At 42.3% G+C, this 27,479-nt stretch overlaps 1 protein-coding gene across 2 annotated transcripts; it reads right to left on the bottom strand.

Moving 5' to 3' along the window:
• znf281b (zinc finger protein 281b) lies at nucleotides 1–27,479 on the bottom strand. Of its 2 annotated transcripts, none has more exons than XM_029629666.2 (7): nucleotides 27,336–27,479; nucleotides 14,405–14,904; nucleotides 14,054–14,158; nucleotides 13,733–13,856; nucleotides 12,982–13,065; nucleotides 8,231–8,349; nucleotides 1–4,871 (listed from the first exon to the last, which is right to left on the bottom strand). In XM_029629666.2, exons 2-7 carry the CDS (start codon nucleotides 14,846–14,848, stop codon nucleotides 3,282–3,284), a joined length of 2,466 nt encoding a protein of 821 aa, XP_029485526.1. In that variant the 5' UTR covers nucleotides 14,849–14,904; nucleotides 27,336–27,479; the 3' UTR covers nucleotides 1–3,281. The 2 variants fall into 2 exon arrangements, with proteins under 2 accessions (XP_029485526.1, XP_064864110.1); XM_065008038.1 differs by having other exon boundaries at nucleotides 27,340–27,479.

Raw genomic sequence — 27,479 nt, 5'->3', positions numbered from 1 at the left:
TTTTTTTTATTACCAAAAAATGTTTTTATTGGCTTCTCTAAATCGTTTTATAAATTCAATAACAGGTACAGCCCTGGAAATCATATCACAAGGGTCTTGAACAAAAAAAAAAAGACAGGGATGGGGAGGCATCTGCTACAAAATTTGGTGTTGTGGTGACGATCAGAAAAAAAGCCATAAAAACATATCATGCATATCGGTAGAAACAAAAACATAAAAATTAACATACATTTGTAGTGTTTTTGTACATTTTTGTAAACAATATCCTTCTAGAGATCATATCAACACATTTATGGCAAGTAACAAAAATAAGGGATATAACATGAGAAATGAAAGTTTCTATGAGGCATCTAGAATGCAACACTGCTTGGCGTGAAGGCTTTAGACAAAACAAATACATTTTGCAATTCAACGAGTCAATTGCTCTTCTATAATTGTAAACACAGGCATTGTTACATGATTATACAAATGTTTAACCTATACTACAAGTATGTCCACTACATACATGAAACGTGTCCCTGTTTTCTGACGCTTCAGTGATATGAGGTACATTGATCTCTGAAAGACACACTTGACAAAAATTAGCAAAAATTGCTGTATAAAATCATTCCAATACTGAGCTATATTGCATGCCGGGGAAAATACAATATTGAATACTAATACAATTGCTCAGAGAACGAAGGTGGGGGTCAAAATTATTGATACCTCTTGTTTTCAATACCTCACCTTCAGAGGATAATGGCACTGAAGCATAATCTAATATTTTTCCCCCATTTGTTTGAGAATACAATATAGCTCAGTATTTTACAGTCACTTTTATTGATCTTTATCAAGGTTGTCAATTTTGGACCCCACTGTATATTTAGGTCAATCCTATTTTTTATTTCCTCATCTGTCTCTCGCTCTCCCTCTTTTCTTTAAAAGCATAGTGTGTGTTTTGGAGTGAAGTGGCCAGTCAGTCATTATTTTGTTCCCTGTGATCTGAGCAGCTTTAAAGTCTATCAGCTGTGGTGGGGGTGGGGAGGGGGGCACACAGGAAATTAACTAAATATCAACCCTGACTGCCAGGAGAGAATGGCTTGAGCTGCGGAAGACAAAGAAGGCCATTGTTTAAAGGACTGCCTTTTTGGGGGATATATATATATATACACATACACCATAACGTTGAGCCTGTATGAGTGAGGTAATTTTTATGTATCAGGCCTGATTTCATAAAGGTACAGACAGATTGATGTACAGTGAGTACTTGCACTTCAAAAACACCCTGCAAAAATAAAAAACTCTTGCTAGGTTACAAATAAATAAAGGGAAAATAGTTTGATTTTTGCATCCAGTAGAGTCTTAGTACATCAGTGGGAAGTGTTGCAGCATATTATCCGCCCCCTCTCAAAACAACTTACACCGAACAAAAATATAAAACGCAACATGTAATGTGTTGGTCCCACATTTCATGACCTGAAATAATAAATCCCAGAAATGTTCCATACGCTCAAAAAGCTTAATTCTTTAATTTGCGCTGAGCAGTATTTTGGTATGTAATGTAATATTATTTATTTAACCTTTAACTAGGGCAAGTCAGTTAAGAACAAATTCTTATTTAAAATGACGGCCTACCCTGGATGACGCTGGGCCAATTGTGCGCCGCCCTATGAGACTCCCAATCACCAGGTACTGCAGTGACACCTCTTGCACTGGGATGCAATGTCTTAGACCACTGCGCCACTCAGGAATCAAAAATAATAAAGCCCTTCTGTGGGGAAAAACTCATTCTGATTGGCTGTGCCTGGCTCCCCAGTAAGTGGGCCTATGCCCACCCATAACTGTACCCCTGCCCAGTCATGTGAAGTCTATAGATTAGGGCATAATGAATACATTTCAATTGACTTATTTCCTTATATGAACTGTAACTCAGTCAAATCTTTGAAATTGTTGCATGTTGTTTATATTTTTGTTCGGTATCAATACAGAGATCTTCTCAGAACATTGGGTTACATACAGTAATGGCAAATCATTTGTACAACCCTTCCCCCTTGACCAAACCGTCAAAAAAACACAAACAAAAATACATCTATTCAATCCCAGTCTAACCCTCCCTACAGAACAACAAACCACCCTATCCCACCCACCCCCGTTCACAGTTCTCTCCTCTAATAAAATAAAAAATAATAATCACTTGGTTTTGCACATCCTTAATTGAGTTGGGATGTTTTCAGTTTTCAATGACAATTTTGTTTTTCAAAGTGCTTGTTTGATTTCCACTGACAAAAAAAGAAGAAGTTAACAGCCAGGAGTGGAGTGGAACCCAGTAAAAATGAGCGACAACAGTTGTTGAAACGTCGCCAACGGGGCCAGCACATTTCCTTGTCACGGGCCACTGAAGGGGCCATCCAAAAGGTGCATGGCCTAGACAAACATCACTTGACACTGTTTATAAACAAAAAAGGTTTGCGGATTGAAACCTCTTTCCGTTGAGCCTGGACTGTGTGCACTACGAGTTCTTGAGTGTATAAATGTCCGCGTCGGCGTGTGTTTTACATGTGGCCCTTTACGGGAAGGAAATGGGAACGGTCATTTTCACATTGACACAGAAGTACCGTAATCTCTACACAGCTACACGTAGAGGAAAGGGTTGTTCAATGGCGAAGAAAACTGAACAGGAAGATCCGCTGAATTTGTTTTGTCTTTTTGTTCCCCCGCTCCTCGAGGGATAAATAGTAACAAAGCTTTGTAGTCTCAAAGCACACTTTAAAAAGTGTGCTAATTGCATCTCATAATACAAAGTTTTTATTATTATTACACAATTTTGCCTTAATACCTGAGTAATACGATTCTAGTAACAGACAATATAGAACTTTTTTTGCCATTTGAATTCTGGGCCTTTCCCTGCCACAAACGTAATATTATTGAAATTATTAACATCATTCATCATTACTTTACAACTGTATGATGATTGGTAAAACAAGAGTTCAAAGAAAAATCATCAAGCTTAGCTAACCCCTAATTTTTCAGTTTAAATTACATTAAAATCTACGTTTACGTTCATATCATACCAACTACGCTAACAAAATAAAAACAAAATACAGATAAAAAAAAAAAAAAATGAATATAAAAAATTGCATTTGAGGCCTTGAAGACCTTCCCCTGGTAGAGTTCTCGTTATCAACATTTAATGGCAGTGTTTAAAAAATAAATTGACCTCGCTACAAGAACAAAATGTAGAAGGGTATAGGGACACAAAGAAAAACACAAGACCCGCAACTAGGTTCACCTCGTTTTAACCCTTACCTGAAACTTTGGCTTGTTGGGGTTTTCGATCCTGTACTTACTGGCTCGCTGACGTCAGCTAACAAACTGGTATACCCTGAGAATTCTGACACGGGAGTTCGTATTCGGTGGTCGACCTCGGCCCCAGTGCTGTAGCCCAGCGGGGTGCGGCGGCCCGACTTAAATTGGGAACCAAAGGCCTGGGCGAAGTTCTCGATCTGGTAGGTGGCCCGCAGGTCCATTTCCTTGGGCGTGTCCAGGTCGGAGTAGCTGCCGTTTCTCCCGTTGCCCTTGGCCCCCTGCTCCTTGGGGGCTCCACCGGCGGCCGTCAGCTCCTGGGGCGTGAGCTGGAACGCAGGGGAGTGGTGCTGCTTCTCCAGCTGCTCTGTGAGCTCCTGAGAGGGGATGAGCTGCTGGTGGCCAGCCGCCTCCAGGCCACTGAGGTGGAAGGCCGGCTGGGAGGGGGAGCCCACCACCATGCTGTAGTGGGACTTAGAGGAAGACAAGGAGGAGGAAGAAGAAGAGATGGAGGGGATGGGCAGTGGCGAGGAGTCGGCGGGCGGGTAGCCGCACTCCAGCGGAGACGTAGTGTAGACATGCTTATCGGAGAAGAGGGGCCCCGTAGGGCTGGAGAGCAAAGGGAAGGGCCCGCTGGGTCCCAGCGTGGAGAAGGGCCCGCTGTGGCTGGTGCGCTCCAGGGCCTGCAGAAGGAACTTGGAGTACTCACTCATGACCACCTGCTTGTCGCCGCCACTGGGCGAGTCGTCGTCCAGCTCTGGGGTGACAGGGGCCGCTGGCTGCAGGGTCACGTGGTGCGGGACGCTGTGGTCCGAGAGGTCAAAGGTCACGTCGTGGTGGTGGTGGTGCGTGCCATCCGACTTGTGGCTGTAGTGGTCCAGCAGGCTCTGGAGCACTTCGTCCGGGATGACCGACTTGTCGTGGTGCTTGAGGTCCAGGGGCGAAGTGTCCAGCATGGTGAGGGTGGGCTCGTTGTGGTGTCCCAGCGAGCCTTGGATCACGCTGCTGGCATGGGACTGGCCCATGTGGAGGGAGGGCGCCGCATAGTCGTTGCTGGCCACGTGTTGGAGGTAGCGCCGCTTCTTCACAAACTGCATGGCGTCATCGTAGTTGTTGCTTGTGGCTGATGGGCCTCGTTTTGCCCCTCCGCTGGAGGAGCCCTGGAGGAGGACCATGGCATCTAGCCCTGAGCCCCCCGCCAGCTCCATGGAGCCCTGCTTCTGAGACAGCAGCTTCTGCCCCCCGTCCTCCATGGGGACGAGGCCCTTCTTAGCCTTCTTGAACACCAGCTTGGGTGTGCGGCCCTGCAGGCTGGGGTCGGAACACTCCATTCCGTAGTCCTGCAGGCCCCCGGACGACGCGGTGGTGGCAGCAGCCTTCTTACGCTTACGATCACCGCCCTCGCCTGCGTTTTTGGACTTGCCCCTCTTGCATGCAGAGGTGGCGGTAGCGTTTCCCTGAGTGAGTGAGTAGTTGCCCTGGCCCATGTCCCCGTGGGCAAGCTCCAACATGCTGGGGTCCGGGCCCTTCTTTATGGCTTCTCCGCAGGTCCGCTTGTGCTTCAGTAACCGGTCTGTCCTCGAGAAAAACTACAGGGGAACAGGGGGGTGCAGAGTATTTGAAAACTTTCTAGTCACTGGATTGAGCAAATGGCTCAACGACAGCAAGATGCATCGGTCCACTGTTAGATGCACCCAAAGTGCTTTATGTAATACATGTATCACTGGCCACTTTAAACTATGCCACTTTATGTTTATATACCATACATTACTCATCTCATATGTATATACTGTACACTATACCATCTACTGCATCTTGCCTATGCCGTTCTGTACCATCACTCATTCATATATCTTTATGTACATATTCTTTATCCCTTTACACTTGTGTGTATAAGGTTGTAGTTGTGGAATTGTTAGGTTAGATTACTCGTTGGTTATTACTGCATTGTCGGAACTAGAAGCACAAGCATTTCGCTACCCTCGCATTAACATCTGCTAACCATGTGTATGTGACAAATAAAATTTGATTTGGCTCTTGACCAAGTGTTATGGTTTGAAATGTCTGATGACAGAGCACATAGCAAGCGTCCAACAGTGTGGAACACCCATGACATTTTGAGCAAACACATGCTAGATTGAGATAAACTGCAAACATCAAGAACTGACATCAATAACTATTGTCAATCGGACCTGGGATCAAATAAATGCGTATTCAAGTATGTTACTAAAATACATAGAACATGTGTATTTAAGTATTTTCAAATAATGTGGCCAAATCAGTTACTTCTATTTGACATATTATGTAGTATTTTCAAATAAATTCCTATAAATGGACAAAACTATTTTCAAATACTTACTTCCAAATACATTATATCAAATACACCTAGGACCAAGCAGACCTTGGTTCAAGTGTATTTAGTACTTAAACCTTTTTCCATTGGCCTATATGGATAGGGGCACAATGTTTTTACCGGAAGAAATATGCAAATAGAAACGTTAACGGAAGAAATATGAGAAGCATATGTATAATCATGGTAGCAAATGAAAGAGAACACTTTGGAAATCCACAACAGTTCACCTTACCGGACTTCAAGACTGAATCCAAACATTACACTTTTTTTTATGTGCATTTTACATTTACTATACTTTTTGCAGCATTTGTCAATGAAAGAAATCTGAAATAACACTGGTTACATTCAGTAACATGGTAAGAATATTCATGAGACTTGGGGTTAGGTGCATCAAACAAAAAAAATGACAAGGGTTTTAGTGAGAGGTCTAACTAGTGTATCCATGTAGCCACACACAAATGGACTGGTTGACTGAAGTAAGGAAATGTGTTCCAACAATGAGCTGCATTTTTTGGAATAATTGAAATTGTCACTAGTTACCACAGCCACAAAGTCAAAATGGCCTATTTAAATAATACAGAAACACAAATTACATTTTTGCTCTTCATTTAAGGTTCGGATTAGGCATAAATTTAACAATGTGGTTAAAGTTAGATTTAAAATCAGCTTTTAAGAGAAATCGTACAAAAAGCCAGGGTTTATGGCTGCGGGGACCCTACTTTGCGAACTGCTAGTGCCATTTAGAATTGGTTAGCTTAAGCTTTAACCCCCTATACAAAAACATTAGTTTGACAAAGAGCGTATATTCATCAGAATCATTATCCCTAGGCCTACTCCAGCATATTTCACCCCCCCAGTTCAAAGTGGAATTGTTATTCCATTTAGAAAATTCCAAAAGAACAGGCCAAATCGAACGGTATATTGAAAAGGACATTTGTTTGTAACCCTGAAAGACTTTGTCTTTCAACCCGTTTCAAATTAACTCTGAGAATAACTGTTCCAGACACGAGATGCGCGTCACCTCGCACTATTCCGTTCTATTTCATTCTGTTATATTATATCATGTTTTTTATACTATAAAACAGATGCGTCTAGACTGCAATATGGGCTCGGGAAATAAGAGGGTATTGTCTACTAAATTAACAAAACAAGACTATGCCATTGCACAGCCATAGGCTTCTACAAGCAAGCGCCACTGAGGGGACTACCTTTGTGAAGATCGTGTTGCATAATATAACCAGTTGATATTACGGTTTCAATAAGGGAATCTTAAATGGCACTTTTCGTTTCTTGGCTGTACAAAACATTAGGAACACCTTTATATAGAGTTGCACCCCCCTTTAACCTCAATTCAATGTGATTGGCACCTACTACCATACCCGTTCACAGGCAAAAAAAATATTTTGTCTTGCCTATTCACCCTCTGAATGGCACACATACACAATCCATGTCTCAATTGTCTCAAGGATTAAAAATCCTTATATAATGTCTCCTCCCCTTCATGTACACTGATTGAAGTGGATTAAATTAATTACATCAATAAGGGATCCTAGCTTTCACCTGGTCAGTCTGTCATGGAAAGAGCAGGTGTTCCTAATGCTTTGTACACTCAGAGTCTGAGGCAATTTAGCAATTAGGATTCGTTATCTGTAATGGTAATAAATGAGGCATTGTTGCGCACTGTTGGCATATAGATAATTAGACCATCACCCCCCCCCCCCCCCCCCCCCCCATTGTGGGCCATTTCTAAAAGGTACTTGACTACTCGAACATAAAAATGTCAAATGCCCATCGCTACTAGCGAAGTTATAAAATATGATCTTACAGTGCTAGACTTTCACAAAGAACTTCAGAGACACATCGTATTTCTGTTGGGCATAGAATAGAGTCATGAGTGCATTTGGGTGCTTGTTCTCATGATCATTCTCTTTACAATATGACCAACACCGGCTCATTCTGTTCAGAAGAACCCAGGGTATGACGCCATGTCATCCTCGTAACTGTACATTAAACAAAGCGATCATAAATGTTGATATACAAATGACAAGTTTTATCATATGGAAATGTGAAATGCACATTTGGACTCACGGACGTGTGGTTTGCTTTCATGACATCAAAGCGGTATTTTTTAAAATAATTCTCAACGTCTCAGAACACATTGATTTACAGCATTGCCCTCACTCAGACAAAACATTTGTAAAAGGAGCCCAATTAGCGGGAGGGTTGGGGGCATATTCTTGTTGCGAATAGTGCTCAGGTTTAGAAAGGCTGTCAGTTGAATCCCATACAGAGCTGAAAAGGCGGAGACCCTGAACTCTGACTTCATGTACATCTTACTGTACAGGTACTGCGTTCCATTTTAGGAGCTTATCAGTAACCAAATTTGTTGTGAGTGTTGAAGGCTACATATTTGTACTTGAAAATACTTAAAATAAATACACAACAATACTTTACAAGTATTTCCAAATACATTCAACTACATTTAAAAAAAGACTTACCTCGAAATGTGTTTGAAAGTAATTGAAATACTAAATTTCAATCTGTTCTGCTTGAGGGTAAAACCGAGTTACCCTTGTGACTGACTGACAGACTGACCTGTTGGCAGGTGTCACATCTGTATGGCTTCTCTCCGCTGTGGGTCCTCTTGTGTCGCTCCATGTGGTACTTCTGGATGAAGCACATGTTACACTGGTCACAGCTGAAGGGCTTCTCTCCTAAGGAAAGAATGGGACAACATTGACACAGAACCAAATTGTTGTTTCTCTTTGCTTATTTGAGCTGTTCTTGCCATAATATGAACTTGGTATTTTACCAAATAGGGCTATCTTCTGTATACCACCCCTACCTTGTCACAACACAACTGACTGGCTCAAAAGCATTAAGGAAAGAAAGAAATTCCACAAATGAACAAGGCACACTTATTAATTGAAATGCATTGAAGGTGACTAACTCATGAAGCTGGTTGAAGAATGCCAAGAGTGTGCAAAACTGTCATCAAGGCAAAGGGTGGCTACTTTGAAGAATATCAAATATATTTTGATTTGTTTAACACTTTTGGTTACTACATGATTCCATGTGTATTATTTCATAGTTTTTGAAGTCTTCACCAGTATTCTACAAGGTAGAAAATAGCAAAAAGAAAAGAAAACACTTGAATGAGTAGTTGTCCAAACTTTTGTGAGTGCACACACAGAAACTATCCGGACCCCTCGACTTCCCACATTTGTAACGTTACAGCCTTATTCTAAAATGGATGAAATGCATTTTTCCTCAATCTACACACAATACCCCATACGGACAAAGCAATATATATATATATATATAAAAATATAAAAAATGAAATACCTTATTTACAAAAGTATTCAGATTCTTTGCTATGAGAATCAAAATTGAGCTCAGGTGCATCCTGTTTCCTTTGATCATCCTTGAGATGTTCCTACAACTTGATTAGCAGATGTTAATAATGTGAGTGTAGCGAAATGCTTGTGCTGATAGTACTGCACTGTCGGAACTATCTAACAAGTAATCTAACAATTCCACAACTACCATATATATATATATACACACACATACACACGCACAACTGTAAAGGGATGGAATAAGAATACGTACATATAAATATATGGATGAGCGATGGCCGAGCGGCATAGGCAAGATGTGATAGTATAAAATAGAGTACAAACATAATGAGTAAAGTAAGATATATAAACATTATTAAAGTGGCATTATTTAAAGTGACGAGTGATCCATTTATTAAAGTGGCCAATGATTGAGTCTATTTAGGCAGCAGCCTCTGTGTTTAGTGATGGCTGTTTAACAGTCTGATGGCCTTGAGATAGAAGCTGTTTTTCAGTCTCCCGGTCCCAGCTTTGATGCACTTGTACTGACCTCGCCTTCTGGATGGTAGAAGGGTGAACAGGCAGTGGCTCGGGTGGTTGTTGTCCATGATGATCCTTTTGGCCTTCCTGTGACATTAGGTGCTGTAGGTGTCCTGGAGGACAGGTAGTTTGCCCTCGGTGATGCATTGTGCAGACTGCAAAACCCACTGGAGAGCCCTGCGGTTGATGGCGGTGCAGTTGCCTACCAGGCGGTGGTACAGCCCGATAGGATGCTCTCAGTTGTGCGTCTGTAAAAGTGTGTGAGGTTTTAGGTGCAAAGTAAAATTTCTTCAGCCTCCTGAGGTTGAAGAGGCGCTGTTTCGCCTCCTTCACCACAATGTCTGCATGGGCGGACCATTTCAGTTTGTCCGTGATGTGTATGCCGAGGAACTTGAAGCTTTCCACCTTCACTACTGTCCCGTCGGTGTGGATAGAGAATGCTCCTCTGCGGTTTCCTGAAGTTCACAATCATCTCCTTTGTTTTGTTGAGGTTGAGTGAGAGGTTGTTTTCCTGACTCCGAGCACCCTCACCTCCTCCCTGTAGGCTGTCTCGACTCAATGTTTCCTACCTTCACCACCTGGGGGCGGCCAGTCAGAAAGTCCAGGACCCAATTGCACAAGGCAGGGTACAGACCCAGGGACTTAAGCTTAATGATGAGCTTGGAGGGTACTATAGTGATGTGGTGTCCTTGGAGTCCACATGTGGTAAATTCAATTGGACATGATTTGGAAAAGCACACCTGTCTATATAAAAAAGTCCCACAGTTGACAGTGCATGTCAGAGCAAAAACCAAGCCATGAGGTCGAAGGAATTGTCCGTAGAGCTCCGAGACAGGATTGTGTCGAGGCACAGATCTGGGGAAGGGTACCAAAACATTTCTGCAGCATTGAAGGTCTCCAAGAACAGAGTGGCCTCCATCATTCTTAAATGGAAGTTTGAAACCAACATGTCAGAAGCCACTCCTCAGTAAAAGGCACAGCCCGCTTGGAGTTTGCCAAAGGGCACCCAAAGGACTCAAGACCATGAGAAACAAGATTCTCTGGTCTGATGAAACCAAGATTGAACTCTTTGGCCTGAATACCAAGTGTCACGCCTGGAAGAAACCAGGCACCATCCCTAAGGTGAAGCATGATGGTGGCAGCATCATGCGGTGGGGATTTTTTTACAAGGGCAGGGACTGGGAGACTAGTCAGGATTAAGGGAAAGATGAAAGGAGCAAAGTACAGAGAGAGATCTTTGATGATAACCTGCTCCAGGAGCTCAGAATGGGGCGAAGGTTCAGCTTCCAAAAGGACAATGAATGTAAGCACACAGCCAAGACAACGCAAGTCTCAATGTCCCTGAGAGGCACTGCCAGAGTTTGGACTTGAAACTGATCCAACATTTCTGGAGAGACGTGAAAATAGCTGTGCTGCGACATTCCCCAACCAAGCTTACAGAGCTTGAGAGGATCGGCAGACAAGAACAGGAGAAACTCTCCAAATACAAGTGTGCCAAGCCTGTAGCGTCATACCCAAGAAGACTAGATGTAATCACTGCCAAAGTAAGGCGTAAAGGGTCTGAATACTAACGGAAATGTGATTTCAGTTGCTAAATATTATTTGTCATTATGGGATAATTGTGTGTCGATTGATGAGTGGAAAAAAACTATTTAATCAATCTTAGAATAAGGCTGTAACATAAAATAAGGGAAAAGTTAAGGGGTCTGAATACTTTCCAAATGCACTGTGTGTGTGTATGTAGATACACACACACACACTACCAGTCAAGTTTGGATGCACCTACTCATTCAAGGGATTTTCTTAAATTTGTACCATTTTCTACATTGTAGAATAATAGTGAAGACATCAAAACTATGAAATAATTTCATATATGTTATGTTGTAAACAAAAAGGTGTTAAACAAAACAAAATATATTTTATATTTTGAGATTCTTCAAAGTAGCCAACCATTTGCCTTGATTACAGCTTTGCACACTCTTGGCATTCGCTCAACCAGCTTCATGAGGTTGTCACCTTGAATGCATTTCAATTAACAGGTGTGCCTTGTTAAAAGTTCATTTGTGGAATTTCTTTCCTTCTTAACGCGTTTGAGCCAATCAGTTGTGTTGTGACATGGTAGGGTTGGTATACAGAAGATTGCCTTATTTGGTAAAAGACCGTAGTATGGCAAGAACAGCTCAAACAAGCAAAGAGAAACAGTCCATTAGTTTAAGATAAGAAAATCAGATAATCCGGAAAATATCAGGAACTTTGAAAGTTTCTTCAGGTGCAGTAGCAAAAACCATCATGCGCTATGATGAAACTGGCTCTCGAGGACCGCCACAGGAAAGAAAGACCCAGAGTTACCTCTGCTGCAGATGATAAGTTCATTAGAGTTACCAGCCTCAGATTGCAGCCCAAATAAATGCTTCACAGAGTTCAATAACAGACATATCTCAACATCAACTGCTCAGAGGAGACAGGCCTTCATGGTCGAATTTCTGCAAAGAAACCACTATTAAAAGGACACCAATAAGAAGAAAAGACTTGCTTGGGCCAAGCAATGGTCATTAGCCCGGTGGAAATCTGTTCTTTGGTCTGATTAGTTCAATTGGAGATTTTTGGTTCCAACCACTGTGTCTTTGTGAGACGCAGAGTAGGTGAACGGAAGATTTTCACATGTGTGGTTCCCACCATGAAGCATGAAGGTGGTGTGATGGTGTGGGGTGCTTTGCCGGTGACACGGTGAGTGATTTATTTAGAATTAAAGGGACACTTAACCAGCATGGCTACCACAGCATTCTGCAGTGATACGCCATCCAATCTGGTTTGGGCCTAGTGGGACTATAATTTGTTTATCAACAGGATAATGACCCAAAACACACCTCCAGGCTGTGTAAGGGCTATTTGACCAAGGATAGTGATGAAGTCCTGCATCAGATGAGCTGGCCTCCACAATCACCCGATCGCAACCCAATTGAGATGGTTTGGGATGAGATGGACTGCAGAGTGAAGGAAAAGCAGCCAACAAGTGCTCAGCATGTGGGAACTCCTTCAAGACAGTTGGAAAAGCATTCCTTATGAAGCTGAGAGAATGCCAAGAGTGTGCAAAGCTGTCATCAAGGCAAAGGGTGGCTACTTTGAAGAATATAAAATATATTTAGATTTGTTTAAACACTTTTTTGGTTAATACATGATTCCATTTGTGATATGTCATAGTTGTGATGTATTCACTATTATTCTACAACGTAGGAAATATAAAAATAAAGAAAACCCCTTGAATGAGTAGGTGTCCAAACTTTTGGCTGGTACTATACATACATACAAAAAAATGGCATTCAGGCATGAGGGTTGGGTTCATTTCCAGTCAGGAAGTAAACTGAATTTCAAATTCAAAATGTCTCTTTGAATTTCCATTTACTTCCTGTATTGACTAAATTGAAATGGAATTGACCACAGCGCTGGCTGTCATAGGTCAAGACTCACCACTGTGGATCTTTTCGTGCCGCTGCAGCAGGTACTTCTGGATAAAGCTCATGTTACACTGACTGCACCGGAAAGGCCTCTCACCTGTGCGATCAAAAATACAATCACCCACTCTCCACATTAATTGACTATCAGTGGGGGAAAGCAAAAGTTGGCTTTATTCAAGTCTCAGTTCATTAAATTAAACTTTTTGGATAAACACTGCAGATGAAGCAAACACGCTAGGGTAAGTTACAGAGTGAAAACCTAAAGGGGATAGTTCAGCCAAATAACACATTTATTTGTTCCCTTACCTTGAAAGCAATCTCTGGACAGAATCAGCAATAAAACACTTTGCGGGAACAGTGTCTTGTTTTGCCGAAACCAATGTGGATCGCATTTTCTCCTTGTCCATAGACTACTTTCAAGGTAAAGAAATGTATATATACACACAGACATTTGTAATTTGGCTGAACATTCGCTTGAAAGAAACAGAATAAAACAGCATTCCTCACCGCGGCGACAATGAGTCAAACCTGCAAGAAATGTTTGTCATTTAGATTACCTCAACATTTACAGGACATTTGTAGCATCAAACAAATGTCATCCATGCTACTCACGTCAGTGATATTGGGTGTGTTCGTTTTAGCTCACCCTGTGCTTTGGGTGGGTGAGGATTTCACTTTAGGATCAATAGAATGACCTAAAACAAAGTGCACACTCCAGCCACCCCAAAATAATTCCCATGCAGAAAGCACTGAAAGCCTCTCACCTGTGTGGATGAGCACGTGTCTGCGGAGGTGGTAGGAGCTGCGGAAGGCAGCGTTGCAGTGCTCGCAGATGTGCGGTTTGGAGTTGGGAGAGAGGCCGGTCCCCTCGCCGTCCAACATCATGGCCTGTGCGGGGCGCGGGACAGAATGAAAGGTCAGTATAACCCGAATACAACTTTGCGTCAAAGTGTAAACATGTTGTTTAAGGGGACAAACTGCTGTTAACATGACATGACCACAGAAAAACTGATCTGCTGTGCGACTTTTTGGTAGCTTTGATTCTAAAAATGCTTATTAATGAAAATGCTAGAGATGTGCTCTACCTTGGGTTCTCCACGTTTTCTTCTGGCTTTCCCCTCCCCATCACTGTTGCTCTTCCGTCTTCTTCCCGACGTCTCTTTCGGCCCTTTCTCTGGTCTTCCAGACATCTGAGGACAAAGCAGAGGAGGTTGGCCATGTAGACAGATACGTGCTTACACACACACAGTGTGAATATCCTCAAAGGAGCGATAGGTGCTATACTGATAACTCATGTTGATCTTCACAGAGAGAGTACAGTACCAAAGACAAAAATATCAAAGCACACATGATAACTCTACAGAAAATATCTATTGAGTGAGGCCCCCTTTCAGCCACTAAAACTACAACGCTACAAATAAACATGGGTCCCTCACCGGCTCTCCCATTCGGACATTGCCGAGGCTGAGGTCGTGCAGAAGCATGTTCTGATGGTTGTGGTGGTGGCCTCCACCAAACTGCATCTCCAGCATCTCGTTGCCCTTCCCCACGCCCCCTCCGCCACAGCTGCCACCCAGCCCTCCTCCTCCCCCGCCAGCTCCGCTATAAAGGGGCATGCGGTAGTCCAGCTCGCTCATCCGCTCTTGCTTGATGCCCATGCCGTGGAGGAAGCCGTGGGCGTTGGGTGGCGAGTCGCGCTCCTTCTTCAGGATCATCTCTTGTGGCAGGTCGCCCCCCATGACCGACTGCGAGGCCAGGCGGGTGAAGCTGGTGACGGGCGGCAGGTGGCTGAACATGAGCATGCCGGGGGCAAAGTTTGGGTCCATGCCCCCATTGCCTCGCAGAAACTCGTTGCCTAGCTTATCTTGGATAATACTCATGGTTGGTCAGCACGTGTAGAAAGGGGAAACACTAAATGGGGCCAGGTGGGGATGTCCTGGAAGAGAAGGGAGGAGAAGAGGCTAAGTATAGAACCACATTATCAGTTTTACAGTTTACAATTGTTATTTAGTACACACTCTTATACAGAGCAACTTAACTTTTTAGGGATAGGGGGCAGCATTTTCACTTTGGATGAATAGCGTGCCCAGAGTGAATTGCCTCCTACTCTGTCCCAGATGTGAATATATGCATATTATTATTACTATTTGATAGAAAATACTCTGAAGTTTCTAAAACTGTTTGAATGATGTCTGTGAGTATAAGAGAACTCATATGGCAGGCGAATACCTGAGAGAAATCCAACCAGGAAGTGGGATATCGGAGGTTGGTCGATATCTGAGGTTCAACTCATCGCCTATTGAAATCCCAGTGGGATATGGATCTGTTTGCACTTCCTACAGCTTCCACTAGATGTCAACAGTCTATAGGACCTTGAATGAAGCTTCTACTCTGATGTGGGGCCGGATGAGAGGCGAATGAGTCAGTGGTCTGGCACAGAGCCAGGTCAGGCGCATTCCACATGATATCAACTTGCAGTTCCATTACTTCTATAGACACAAAGGAATTCTCCGGTTGGAACGTTATTGAATATTTATGATAACAACATCCTAAAGATTGATTCTACACTTAGTCTGACAAGTTTATTCGACCTGTAATATAACTTTTTGAAGTTTTCGTCCGACTTTCGCCTGGACCTGCACGAGTGTTTGGATATGTGTACTAAACGTGCTAACAAAAGTAGCTACTTGGACATAAAATAATGGACATTATCGAACAAAACAACAATTTATTGTGGAACTAGGATTCCCGGGAGTGCATTCTGATGAAGATCATCAAAGGTAAGGGAATATTTATAATGTAATTTCGTATTTCTGTTGACTCCAACATGGCGGAGAAATGTTGTTTCTATCTGAGCGCCGTCTCTGATTATAGCATGGTTTGCTTTTTCCGTAAAGTTTTTTTGAAATCTGACACAGCGGTTGCATTAAGAACAAGTGTATCTTTTATTCTATGTAAAACATGTATCTTTCATCAAAGTTTATGATGAGTATTTCTGTTATTTGATGTGGCTCTCTGCAATATTTTGGAGGCATTTCTGAACATGACGCAAATGTAAAAGGATTTTGGGATATAAATATGCACATTATCGAACAAAACATACATGTATTGTGTAACAGGATGTCCTATGAGTGTCATCTGATGAAGATCATCAAAGGTCAGTGATTAATTTAATCTCTATCTCTGTTTTTTGTGACTCCTATCTTTGGCTGGGAAAATGGCTGTGTTTTTTGGACTTGGCGGTGATCTAACATAATCATATGTTGTGTTTTTGCTGTAAAGCATTTTTTAAAATTATTATATATAGTTTTTTTTAAATCGGACACGATGGGTAGATTAACAAGATGTTTCTTTCATTTGCTGTATTGGACTTAATGTGTGAAAGTTACACATTTCAAAAAAATATATTTTTTGAATTTTGCGTGCTCGCTTTTCAGCGGAATGTTGTCGAGGGGGTTTGTCCTAGAAAGGTTAAAGGATTAATTAGGGTTAAAGGGACATTTCACAATTGTTCAACTTCATATTCATCATCTCCAGCAGGGATGTTTCCAATGACATCATTGACTTTAACCAATGAGTAGGCATTGCCTACTAATTGGTCGACGTCATTGGAAACCCTTCTCTTCCATCTTTTTGACTACAAAAATTAGAAATGTACTATTAGCACATGTTGATGTTGGGGTGGTGCTGGTGAAATGTCCCTTTAACTGCCTTGCTTGAGGGCACGTTGACAGATTTTTCTATATCTTGAGTTGAGAGAATATAATAGAAAATGTGTTTTCTCCTGTGGCTTTTTTGCGCGAGAAAAAAAAAACAGGACAGTTATTCCGAGGAAGATATAGGCTGCAAGCCTGCAATCTTGTAAAGTAATCTTGTAACCCTGACCTCAGGGCTAGACTGGTCACAGGTGGAGTCAGCGTGTCCTCCATTTCCCCAGTCATCCATTAATTACTTGATTGGATTTATTGGGCTTTGCCTATCTGGAACAGGATGCATATGAGCAATTCTATTTCTATGGAGTGAGGCTATGATATAGTGGCTGGGTTATGGTTATCAAGCAAAACTTATGTGGCTCCTTTGAAGACCTTTTAAACATCCCGCCTCTTGTTCACTTGAAGCAATGTAATGGTCTAATGTTCGATGTAGGATAGCTCACATTTCCAAATGCCAGGCGGCAATGGCTAAATCAAATGGCCATGATTAAAGAGGGCAAAATAACTATGCTGTTAAAGCAGGGACTAATTTGCCTAGTCCAGTGCTATCATGCAAAGCACTAGCGGAGCGACATGCGTTATATCAATGTCACATAAGGTTCACAGCACCGCACCAAAATCAAGGCCATTACTAACCATGCTAAGTCTCTCTCACCGGGTCAACAAAGATTAAAGAAATGACTTAAGCTAAAGCATAGCTTAACCCCTTGACTGCAGGCAGCATACACCCAACAATGGACCAAGGCCAGCAGCTGTGGCAGTCTGAATGGAATATCTGCCTAATAAATGGTGCTGAAGATTTTGTTCTTGAAAACCCAACGCATTAAAAAGGCATTCTGCCTTATCCCGTGGGTTCTCAGCTATAAGCACTGCTTACCGGTGGGACCATGCGAAATAAAATCCTAACGCTCCGTTTTAATGTTTAGAAACGTCAATAAATCAGCGCTTGCGATGCGCCCTGCACACCCATTTTCAGGCACTAGACTACCGAACAGTGGACATCCCCTGCAGCCGGACCTTCATATCAAATAGGAATGTAGATTGATATGGAGACTTACGAAAAAGATTCACCCAGTTTGAACGTTATATTGTTTTTGTGAATCTGAGTGAAACTATCGATTCCTTGGGTCATTTCACGTGTATCTGAGCTATTATCGTTCAAGCCGGCAGAAGATCGGTCGGTATGATGTAGCATTGCGATAACGCCGCTCTCACTACACTGGAAGTTAGTAAGTTGACTTTTAGACTGCATACATCTCAGATTTCAACACTGTCCGATGTCATAATGCAGTAGGTTCTCTTTTTCGTTTTTGTTCAATTCCTATCTTGAGAAATGTGTCATTTAACAGAGGCGATAAAACATTTCTCCTATTTGTCTGCCTTTTCAGTCCAGGGTGCATTGCATGTTGTTGTTGCGAATGTCAGACTCCACTTTGAGGCACATCGATCTCCAGGTTGAACATGGTGAGATTGTAGACTCCTAAATTAATAGTGCAGTTTTTGTTCAGGTGATTTTACAGCTAACTAGCCACGTCACATGTTGATATTGACTTTGGTATTACTGTGAGCTGCAACATTTGCTAGCTAGCTAGCCAGCCAGTAGAGAGAGCATTGTGGGTTTTGTCATCAACTTGAGCTGCAACAGATTTCCACAACAAATGTTCATGTTGCTTCCAACCTTAACAAAATGAAACATTTCACAAAAAAATATTGTTCTCACATATTAGTGTAACACTAAGTTATAGGAATTAATGGTTTCGGAGGATTCTTTAAGTTGTCTGCATGCTCCCATCCAAAACATTTTGTGCATTTATTATGACAACATTTTGGTCTTTGGCAAGGATTTTGTGCACAAACATTTTTCTCGAGGCAAGCCCAAGTTCGGGAGCTGAAGTCTACGGCCCTTTGTTGGTTCATTGGTCAACAGTAGGCATTCTTCAATTAAGTGTTTGTCATTCAACGATACTCATTTTCATGCAAATGTGTCCACTTCAGGAAAAACTGCATCATAGATGTAAAATTGTGCGACTAAGATCTCCTCTGCAAAAAACATCAAAAGTAATGACAGATTTCTTGAGTTATCTTAGATTAATTTGGACTATTTTGAGGAAGTGTATACTGGCACTGGTGTCTCAAGAGACATAAACCGTGCTATTGTGGGGTTTTTCAAGTTTTTCAAGAGAAGGTCTTTAAAGGGAGTATGCGACTTGGGCTGACGCCATTCGAGTCAACAGGTCGATTATATGCACGCAGCTCTTTCTCCTACACCCTCCTTTTTCTTTAACTAATTGTTATTACAATTATTATGATCATCATAATAAGTCATGTCATTTGTATGCTTCTTATACACTGCTCAAAAAAACAAAGGGAACACTTAAACAACACAATGTAACTCCAATTCAATCACACTTCTGTGAAATCAAACTGTCCACTTAGGAAGCAACACTGATTGACAATAAATTTCACATACTGTTGTGCAAATGGAATAGACAACAGGTGGAAATGATAGGCAATTAGCAAGACACCCCCAATAAAGGAGTGGTTCTGCAGGTGGTGACCACAGACCAATTCTCAGTTCCTATGCTTCCTGGCTGATGTTTTGGTCACTTTTGAATGCTGGCGGTGCTTTCACTCTAGTGGTAGCATGAGACGGAGTCTACAACCCACACAAGTGGCTCAGGTAGTGCAGCTCATCCAGGATGGAACATCAATGCGAGCTGTGGCAAGAAGGTTTGCTGTGTCTGTCAGCGTAGTGTCCAGAGCATGGAGGCGCTACCAGGAGACAGGCCAGTACATCAGGAGACGTGGAGGAGGCCGTAGGAGGGCAACAACCCAGCAGCAGGACCGCTACCTCCGCCTTTGTGCAAGGAGGAGCACTGCCAGAGCCCTGCAAAATGACCTCCAGCAGGCCACAAATGTGCATGTGTCTGCTCAAACGGTCAGAAACATGAGGGTGGTATGAAGGCCCGACGTCCACAGGTGGGGGTTGTGCTTACAGCCCAACACCGTGCAGGACGTTTGGCATTTGCCAGAGAACACCAAGATTGGCAAATTCGCCACTGGTGCCCTGTGCTCTTCACAGATTAAAGCAGGTTCACACTGAGCACGTGACAGAGTCTGGAGACGCCGTGGAAAATGTTCTGCTGCCTGCAACATCCTCCAGCATGACCGGTTTGGCAGTGGGTCATTCATGGTGTGGGGTGGCATTTCTTTGGGGGGCCGCACAGCCCTCCATGTGCTCGCAAGAGGTAGCCTGACTGCCATTAGGTACCGAGATGAGATCCTCAGACCCCGTGTGAGACCATATGCTGGTGCGGTTGGCCCTGGGTTCCTCCTAATGCAAGACAATGCTAGACCTCATGTGGCTGGAGTGTGTTAGCAGTTCCTGCAAGAGGAAGGCATTGATGCTATGGACTGGGCCGCCCGTTCCGCAGACCTGAATCCAATTGAGCACATCTGGGACATCATGTCTCGCTTCATCCACCAACGCCACGTTGCACCACAGACTGTCCAGGAGTTGGCGGATGCTTTAGTCCAGGTCTGGGAGGAGATCGCTCAGGAGACCATGCGCCACCTCATCAGGAGCATGAACCAGGCGTTGTAGGGAGGTCATACAGGCACGTGGAGGCCACACACACTACTGAGCCTCATTTTGACTTGTTTTAAGGACATTACATCAAAGTTGGATCAGCCTGTAGTGTGGTTTTACACTTTAATTTTGAGTGTGACTCCAAATTCAGACCTCCATGGGTTGATAAATTTGATTTCCATTGATAATTTTTGCGTGATTTTGTTGTCAGCACATTCAACTATGTAATGAAAAAAGTATTCAATAAGATTATTTCATTCATTCAGATCTAGGATGTGTTATTTTAGGGTTCCCTTTATTTTTTTGAGCAGTGTACATTGATTGCATTCGGGAAGTATTTAGACCCCTTGACTTTCTCTACATTTTGTTACAGCCTTATTCTAAAATTGATTAAATTGTTTTCCCCTACATCAATCTACACACAATACCCTATAATGACAACATCTCTCCAGAGATGTTGGATTGGGTTCAAGTCCGGGCTCTAGCTCAAGGACATTCAGAGACTTGTCCTGAAGCCACTCCTGCGTTGTTGTCTTGGCTGTGTGCTTAAGGTCGTTGTCCCGTTGGAAGGTGAATCTCCGCCCCAGTCTGAGGTCCTGAGTGCTCTGGGGCAGGTTTTAAATGAAGGATCTCACTGTACTTTGCTCCGTTCATCTGTCCCTTTAACGTGAATAGTCTCCCAGTCCGTTGCTGAAAAACATCCCCACAGCATGATGCTGTCACGACCATGCTTCACCGTAGGGATGCTATCGGCCAGTTGATGAGTGCTGCCTGGTTTCCTCCAGACGTGACGCTTAGCATTAATTTCAAATAGTTTTATCTTGGTTTCATCAGACCAGAGAATCTTTTGGCGAACTCCAAGCGGGATTTCATGTGCCTTTTACCGAGGGAGGAGTGGCTTCCATTTGAGCGTTGGGCCAGTAACCGAAAGGTTGTTGGATCGAATCCCTGAGCTGACTAGGTAAAAAAGTGTCGTCCTGCCCGAGCAAAGCAGTTAAGCCACTATTCCCTGGGTGCCGAAGACGTGGATGTCGCTTAAGGCAGCCCCCCAAACCTCTCCGATTCAGAGGGGTTGGGTTAAATGCGGAAGACACATTTCAGTTGAACGCATTCAGTTGTACAACTGACTAGGTATCCGCCTTTCCTTTTCCTCTGTCTACTACCATAAAGGCCTGATTGGTGGAGTGTTGCAGAGATGGCTGTCCTTCTGGAAGGTTCTCCCATCTCCACAGAGGAACTCTGGAGTGTTGTCAGAGTGACCATTGGGTTCTTGGTCACCTCCCTGACCAAGGCCCTTCTCCCCTGATTGTTCAGTTTGGTTGGGCAGCCAGCTCCAGGAAGAGTCATGTTGGTTCCAAATGTCTTCCATTTAAGAATGATGGAGGCCTCTGTGTTCTTGGGGACCGTCAATGCTGCAGAATGTGGTACCCTTCCCCAGATCCAGATCTGTGCCTCGACACAATCCAGTCTCGGAGCTCCACAGACAATTCCTTCAAACTTATGGCTTGGTTTTTGCTCTGCCGAGCACGGTCAACTGTGGGACCCTAGGTGTTAGGCGCCTTTCCAAATCATGTCCAATCAATTGAATTTACCACAGGTGGACTCCAATCAAGTTGTAGAAACATCAAGGATAATCAATGGAGACAGGATGCACCGGAGCTAAATTTCGAGTCTCATAGCAAAGGGTCTGAACACTTATGTAAATAAGGTGGGGGAGGGGGGTTGTAATAAAATGTTGTATTTGATCCATTTTAGCATAAGGCTATAACATAACAAAATGCGTAAAAAGTGAAGGGGTCTGAATGCTTTACAAAGGCACTGTACACGGCAAAGAAAAATTGACCAATCGATTGGTCGACAGAACAATAATAGGCTACACTGATAACTCATGCTTGACTGCCAAACGTATACATGTCCCCATAATATTTAAATTAAGGAACTGTGGCAATTCATGGTATATGCCCTCCCCCTAATAAAAATGCTTCCCATCCTGCTGATTTGAGCTGCTGAACAGTATTTGCACATGAGCCGCATTTATGGATGAGAAAGTGAAATTGCGCTTTTCAATAAATTTTGCACAGCGGGGAATCGGGGATGCTCTGCGTTGCGATCTATTGCCTAGGACATCAACAGCCAGGAATTAATTAAAGAAGATATGTAGGCACAGCACTTTTTGCCCATTTTGGCCTAATTCAATTGACGCATTTGGCAATGATGAACTTCAATTCCACTTGAGCATTGTAGAATAGCTTAGCCATACTCATTAATAGCATAATCTATACTTAATATACTCTTGGTAAATTTACATGGCAATGCAAGATAAGACATTGCGAGATACAAATTAAAGATATAGCCTACGCGCACAGTTACGACTGACTGTCTCCCCCTTGCCTGCTCTTTATCTTAGCTATGAAAGATGCAAGTGTGTGTTCAGTCTTCGGTCTGTTGCATCTAGAATACCTTAGCCTACTCATTGATAACCCCTACTCATTGATAACCCCTACTTTTGTGAACTTGAGACATTTCAAGTCAAGAAATTGACAGATACAGCATTGCAAGATACAGCATTTGAATACCGACGCATGGTTAGGATTGTCTTGCCTGGTTGTCGACTTGCTCATCTATGCCCCCCCCAGCTCCTTATTTGCTGTGAAAGACGCAAAAAAGTTTGTCATGGAAGTAGCCGACTTTAACTACGATGGGTAAGGAGACGAGGAATTGAGTCATTTGGCGCCGACTCTCAACGACTACTTGTTTATCCATGGTCTACGCAAATGTTACAAGTGTTTATACCACAGCATTGTAGAATACTAATTTCTGATTGGTTAGAAGGGCATTCTGAAATGGACATTAAAACCAGGTAACGGGACACTTGTAAAAGATATCGGGACACCTTGCAATCCTGACGCAATATGCACCTACACATGCAGACCATACTAAATACAAAGTTACAGAAAGCTAAACCAACAACCACACTACATTGTAAATGCAGATCCATCGAGGAAAACCTTAGCTAGCTAGTATTGATGTTTTAGCAAAGATGTGTTTTTTTTGGAGCATTTGATAGCCTAAAGTGGTGAGTGATGAACTAGAATTTCTCCGGTCCCTATGTTGCAGTATCTAGATTGTCATATCGTCATACCGTTCTTCTCTCACACTGTGATTTCTGTTATAAGCGGTTTAGTACACAAGTGGGCACCAAAAAACAAGAAAAAGCCCATTTGGCGTCTATATATAGCGAAGCTGCATGGGGGCTGCTAGCTAAATATGCTAACAATATGCAAAGACGGGTAATCAAGCTCAAAAAGTTCTACATATCTAGGTAGGAGCTCATTTTTGTTGAGTTTGGACATTACAAGCGAATGTGAATGAGACATTGTGCAAATTAACAAAGTTTTGACGAATTGCAGCACTGGCGCTCCAGCAGCATGTCTACAAAATGTGTGGAGTCTGGAGTCGCTAGGGTAACTGGCCTGCCTGCTCTAAGATGAGGGGGGAGGAGCAGACGGGCTGAGAACAGAGAAGAGAAAAATACAAGGAAATCAAGATAGCAATGGCAGCTGTACAAATAACTCATCCAAAAGGGCTTACCATCTCAAACACGGCAGAAAGCTAACACAATATGATTCTCCGTCACCTTATTAATTCAGCCACTTTTAGATACCAAAAAAACAGGGGCCGTGTCTACGCATAATTGAGTGTTTTTCAAACATTAGAAATATGATGACCATGCATAGTTTTATTTATTTATTGTAAGCTCATTTACTTGTGTGGCTGCCAGCCAAATAGTGTTGTCATCTGATGAAAATGGAAGCCATTTTATGTCGAATGTGTTGCACTAATGTATTTTCTGTGATGGAAAACGATAGTTGCACGTCCCTGATTACCCCAGTGAAGCAATAAAACACTACTTTCAATATAAATCTTGACCCCCTGTCAATACACAGCTGGACTCATCTGCTCCCGCTTTCTCCTGTTGTGCTATTTAAGTGATAATGCCGAGAAGCCAGGGTTTGGAGGATATATTGGCACGGGTGTTAGGCCCGAGACGAAGCCGAGGGCTGGCAAACCGTGCCGATTTATCTTCCAAACGTCGGCATCAATGGCATTATCACTTTTATTCAACGGGTTAACATATTCAAATAATGATTGACATATTTTCACAAAAACGTTATGTTGAGGAATTTATTCATACTAGTTCATCCTTCCACAAGATACAGTCTAATGAGGCGCGATTATACCTTGCATAGAAAATGTGTTCTCTCGTCAGAAAACCAGTGTTCAGAGGAGCTAGCCTACAACACAGCTAACACAATCACCTCAAACTGAAGCTGGAATGACTGCAAACTAGCTGCACTAGTTTACATGTCTTTGTATATATATATATATATATATATATCCATAAAAATTACGCCAGCCGATTCATGGTTTCGACTGTCTGACAATGTTACAAATGTCAAACACAGATAGCAAGGTTTATAAAAATCTTATCAGTTGAAAACTAAAAGAAATGCGAGATAATGTCTAGATGCTTTTTATAGTGGAGTATGAGAGTGGATTGCACAGTCAGATGGAACACAGTAAATAGGCATTTTAACATTATAGATTTAGCCGGTAGTAAGTTGTGAAATAGACATCGGCTGAAATGCGGTTTTAACCAATCAACATTAGACCCAACACGTAGTGCCTAGATACAGCCCTTAGCCGTGGTATATTGGCCATATACCACAAAACCCTGAGGTGCATTATTGCTATTATAAACTGGTTACCAACGTAATAAGAGCAGCATTCAGGGCTCGAACCACCCAGCTCATAATTACAAACAAACATGTGGCTCAACTGTGCTTGGGAACTAAGTAACTAAGTAATTCAAAATGTAAAATAACGTGACAGGTGAAATAAGAACGCAATCTGCTTCATCTAACGCATTGCACAAGTTGCCTGCAGGTATTTACTTAAAGTAGCGACAAATATTATATATATATTTTTTAAACTTCACAGCATTGATGTTATTGAAAACTCATCCTGTGGCTATTTCCAAACACTATGAGGTACACCTCCTAGGCCTATTTCTGATTGGCTGGAAGGGCTTTTACAGAGCATGCATGAAAGGTATATCCTCACAGTAGAATTCAAAGGCTATAGTTCATGCTTACTTGTTCTATGTTTGACCTGCTTTTGATAGCAAAAGTCGAATTAAAAACATTACTGGCATTGCTGAATTGGATTTTCATAATAGCAAGCTGATGGTTTGGTTAGCTAAACTAGCGAGTCTGTTTGGTTACCCAGGCAACTACTATATATATCTTGTAAACTTGCTAACTACTTGAGTGGATGTTGAACACATTTCTACAGACAAATGAAGAATTATACCATTGGGTATAAAAGGAATTATAAACTGGGTGATTCGAGCCCTGAATGCTGATTGGCTGAAAACCGTGGTATATCAGGCACTATACCACAGGTTTAACTCTTACTGCTCCAATTACGTTGGTAACCAGTTTATAATAGCAATAAGGCATCTTGGAGGTTTGTGGTATATGGTCAATATAACACACCCCCTCGTGCATTATTGCCTAATAATCAGCTCAGGGCTCTATGTGTTCTATAGAAAATATTCCATGACGGAAGTTGTTTTCCTTCGATGCGCTAGCAGCCCCTTGTTGATTATCTCTTCCTTATTGTGGTCCTAAATGCATCATAATAAAACGTTGCCCAAGATTCTAACTCTCTCAAATGACATTGTGCTCGCCCATTGCCAATTAGACATCACCATAACATTAGGTCCGTGAAGAACAGTGTAGCCAGCCATCACCAATCAAATGTAGGCTAGCTACTTCTGAAACATTATCCAAATCACGTGTTACGTGCGACATTTTGTATATCACATGCAGCCAAACAAAAATCGTTGATGCAATGTAAAAATGTGCACTTTTATGTTCTCCATTTCAAATTACACCGTCTGGTTGACAATCGATTAAAATGTATTACCCGGGATGTGAACACCCTTGAATTTGCTGCCCTTGACAATTTATAAGAAGAACCACAGGCTTCAGTCACTACCTGTGATAAACACATCAAATTACACGGTCCACTAGTCTAAAACAAACCATATTTCACCTTGAATTTAGTAACAATGTAGTATAACGTTAAAACTACTATTTGGCTGACTTTTCCAGCTGGATCCTGAACGGCTCAGGCGCAATTGTATTGTTTAGTCTAGCCTACCATTTGTCTACGCGACATCGAATTATACGGAAAGCGGATGGGCTTTTGTGATGCATAGCTAGCTAGCTGGCTACAATGAAACGAATTACGTTAGCTACCTACCTAGATGTCCTCGCCAGTTTTGCTGATACAAAACACACTTCTGTCACACAAATGCAATACTATTAAAACACAATAACACAGGACAACAAATCGACTCATACATTATGAAAATAGAACCTAGATGGCGACGGCTCAATAATAGTGGTTAACGTTCGCTAGTTGTGCTAGCTAAATCCAAGTAACGTTAATCTCAAACTGACAAAACATTACATTACCCTGGGATTCAATGGCTTTACAGGTCGACCTTAATAAAAACTCAAATACTGACATTAGCTCAGGTTTTTATTAGCCCATTTATGAAAAACGATTGGTTTGCTGTCCTTGGTTGGGACCAGGCTCGAGAAATACATTCTGGTCATCTCTGGCGTTCGAGTAATATTTATCAGACTACTACTTAACTAGTTAGTTATAACTGTAGCTAATTCTAGCTAGCAATTACCGCTGCATTTAGTAATACATTATGTACTGTTTGGGATCTAAAGTTAAATTGCACCGCATTCTGCAAATAGTAACTACGGATGCTATGAGCCAAATGAGTGCATACCAGTTTGTTAAAGCTAACGAGCTAGCCGCTCCAACTGAAACCCCGCATTACTATGATCCATGCAACAGAGAAACAATGATGCTCGGCTTTGAGTGAATCTCTCGCTGTTTGAAACGATTTGCGTTTGACATTTCCACGTAACTCGACAAATTTCAACAAATACTCCAAATTAAATGGAAATGTATATTTACCTACACATGACCGCTATTTGCATTAAACGTTCGTATTTTCTTCCCTTTCTCGTTGTTTTTAGGTTTTATAGCCAAAACATTGTTGTCTTGGGGCCCCTGCTTTCTTCCATCTTGTCTTGGCGCGGGGAATTATGGGTCTAGCGA

The sequence above is a fragment of the Oncorhynchus nerka genome, linkage group LG23 (assembly GCF_034236695.1).
Source record: "Oncorhynchus nerka isolate Pitt River linkage group LG23, Oner_Uvic_2.0, whole genome shotgun sequence".
Lineage (NCBI taxonomy): Eukaryota > Metazoa > Chordata > Actinopteri > Salmoniformes > Salmonidae > Oncorhynchus > Oncorhynchus nerka.
Note: the sequence above shows the minus strand (reverse complement) of the source record. Positions and strands in the feature narration are given on the sequence as shown.

Bases quoted from the DNA above. Each gene is read 5' to 3' on its own strand.
- znf281b (XM_029629666.2), bottom strand. From the start codon at position 14,848: ATGAGTATTATCCAAGATAAGCTAGGCAACGAGTTTCTGCGAGGCAAT. The intron at 14,159-14,404 runs GTGAGGGACCCA...CTTTGTCCTCAG, and splicing joins ATGTCCGAATGGGAGAGCCG to ATGTCTGGAAGACCAGAGAA. The intron at 4,872-8,230 runs GTCAGTCTGTCA...GTTCCCCTGTAG, and splicing joins GATGTGACACCTGCCAACAG to TTTTTCTCGAGGACAGACCG.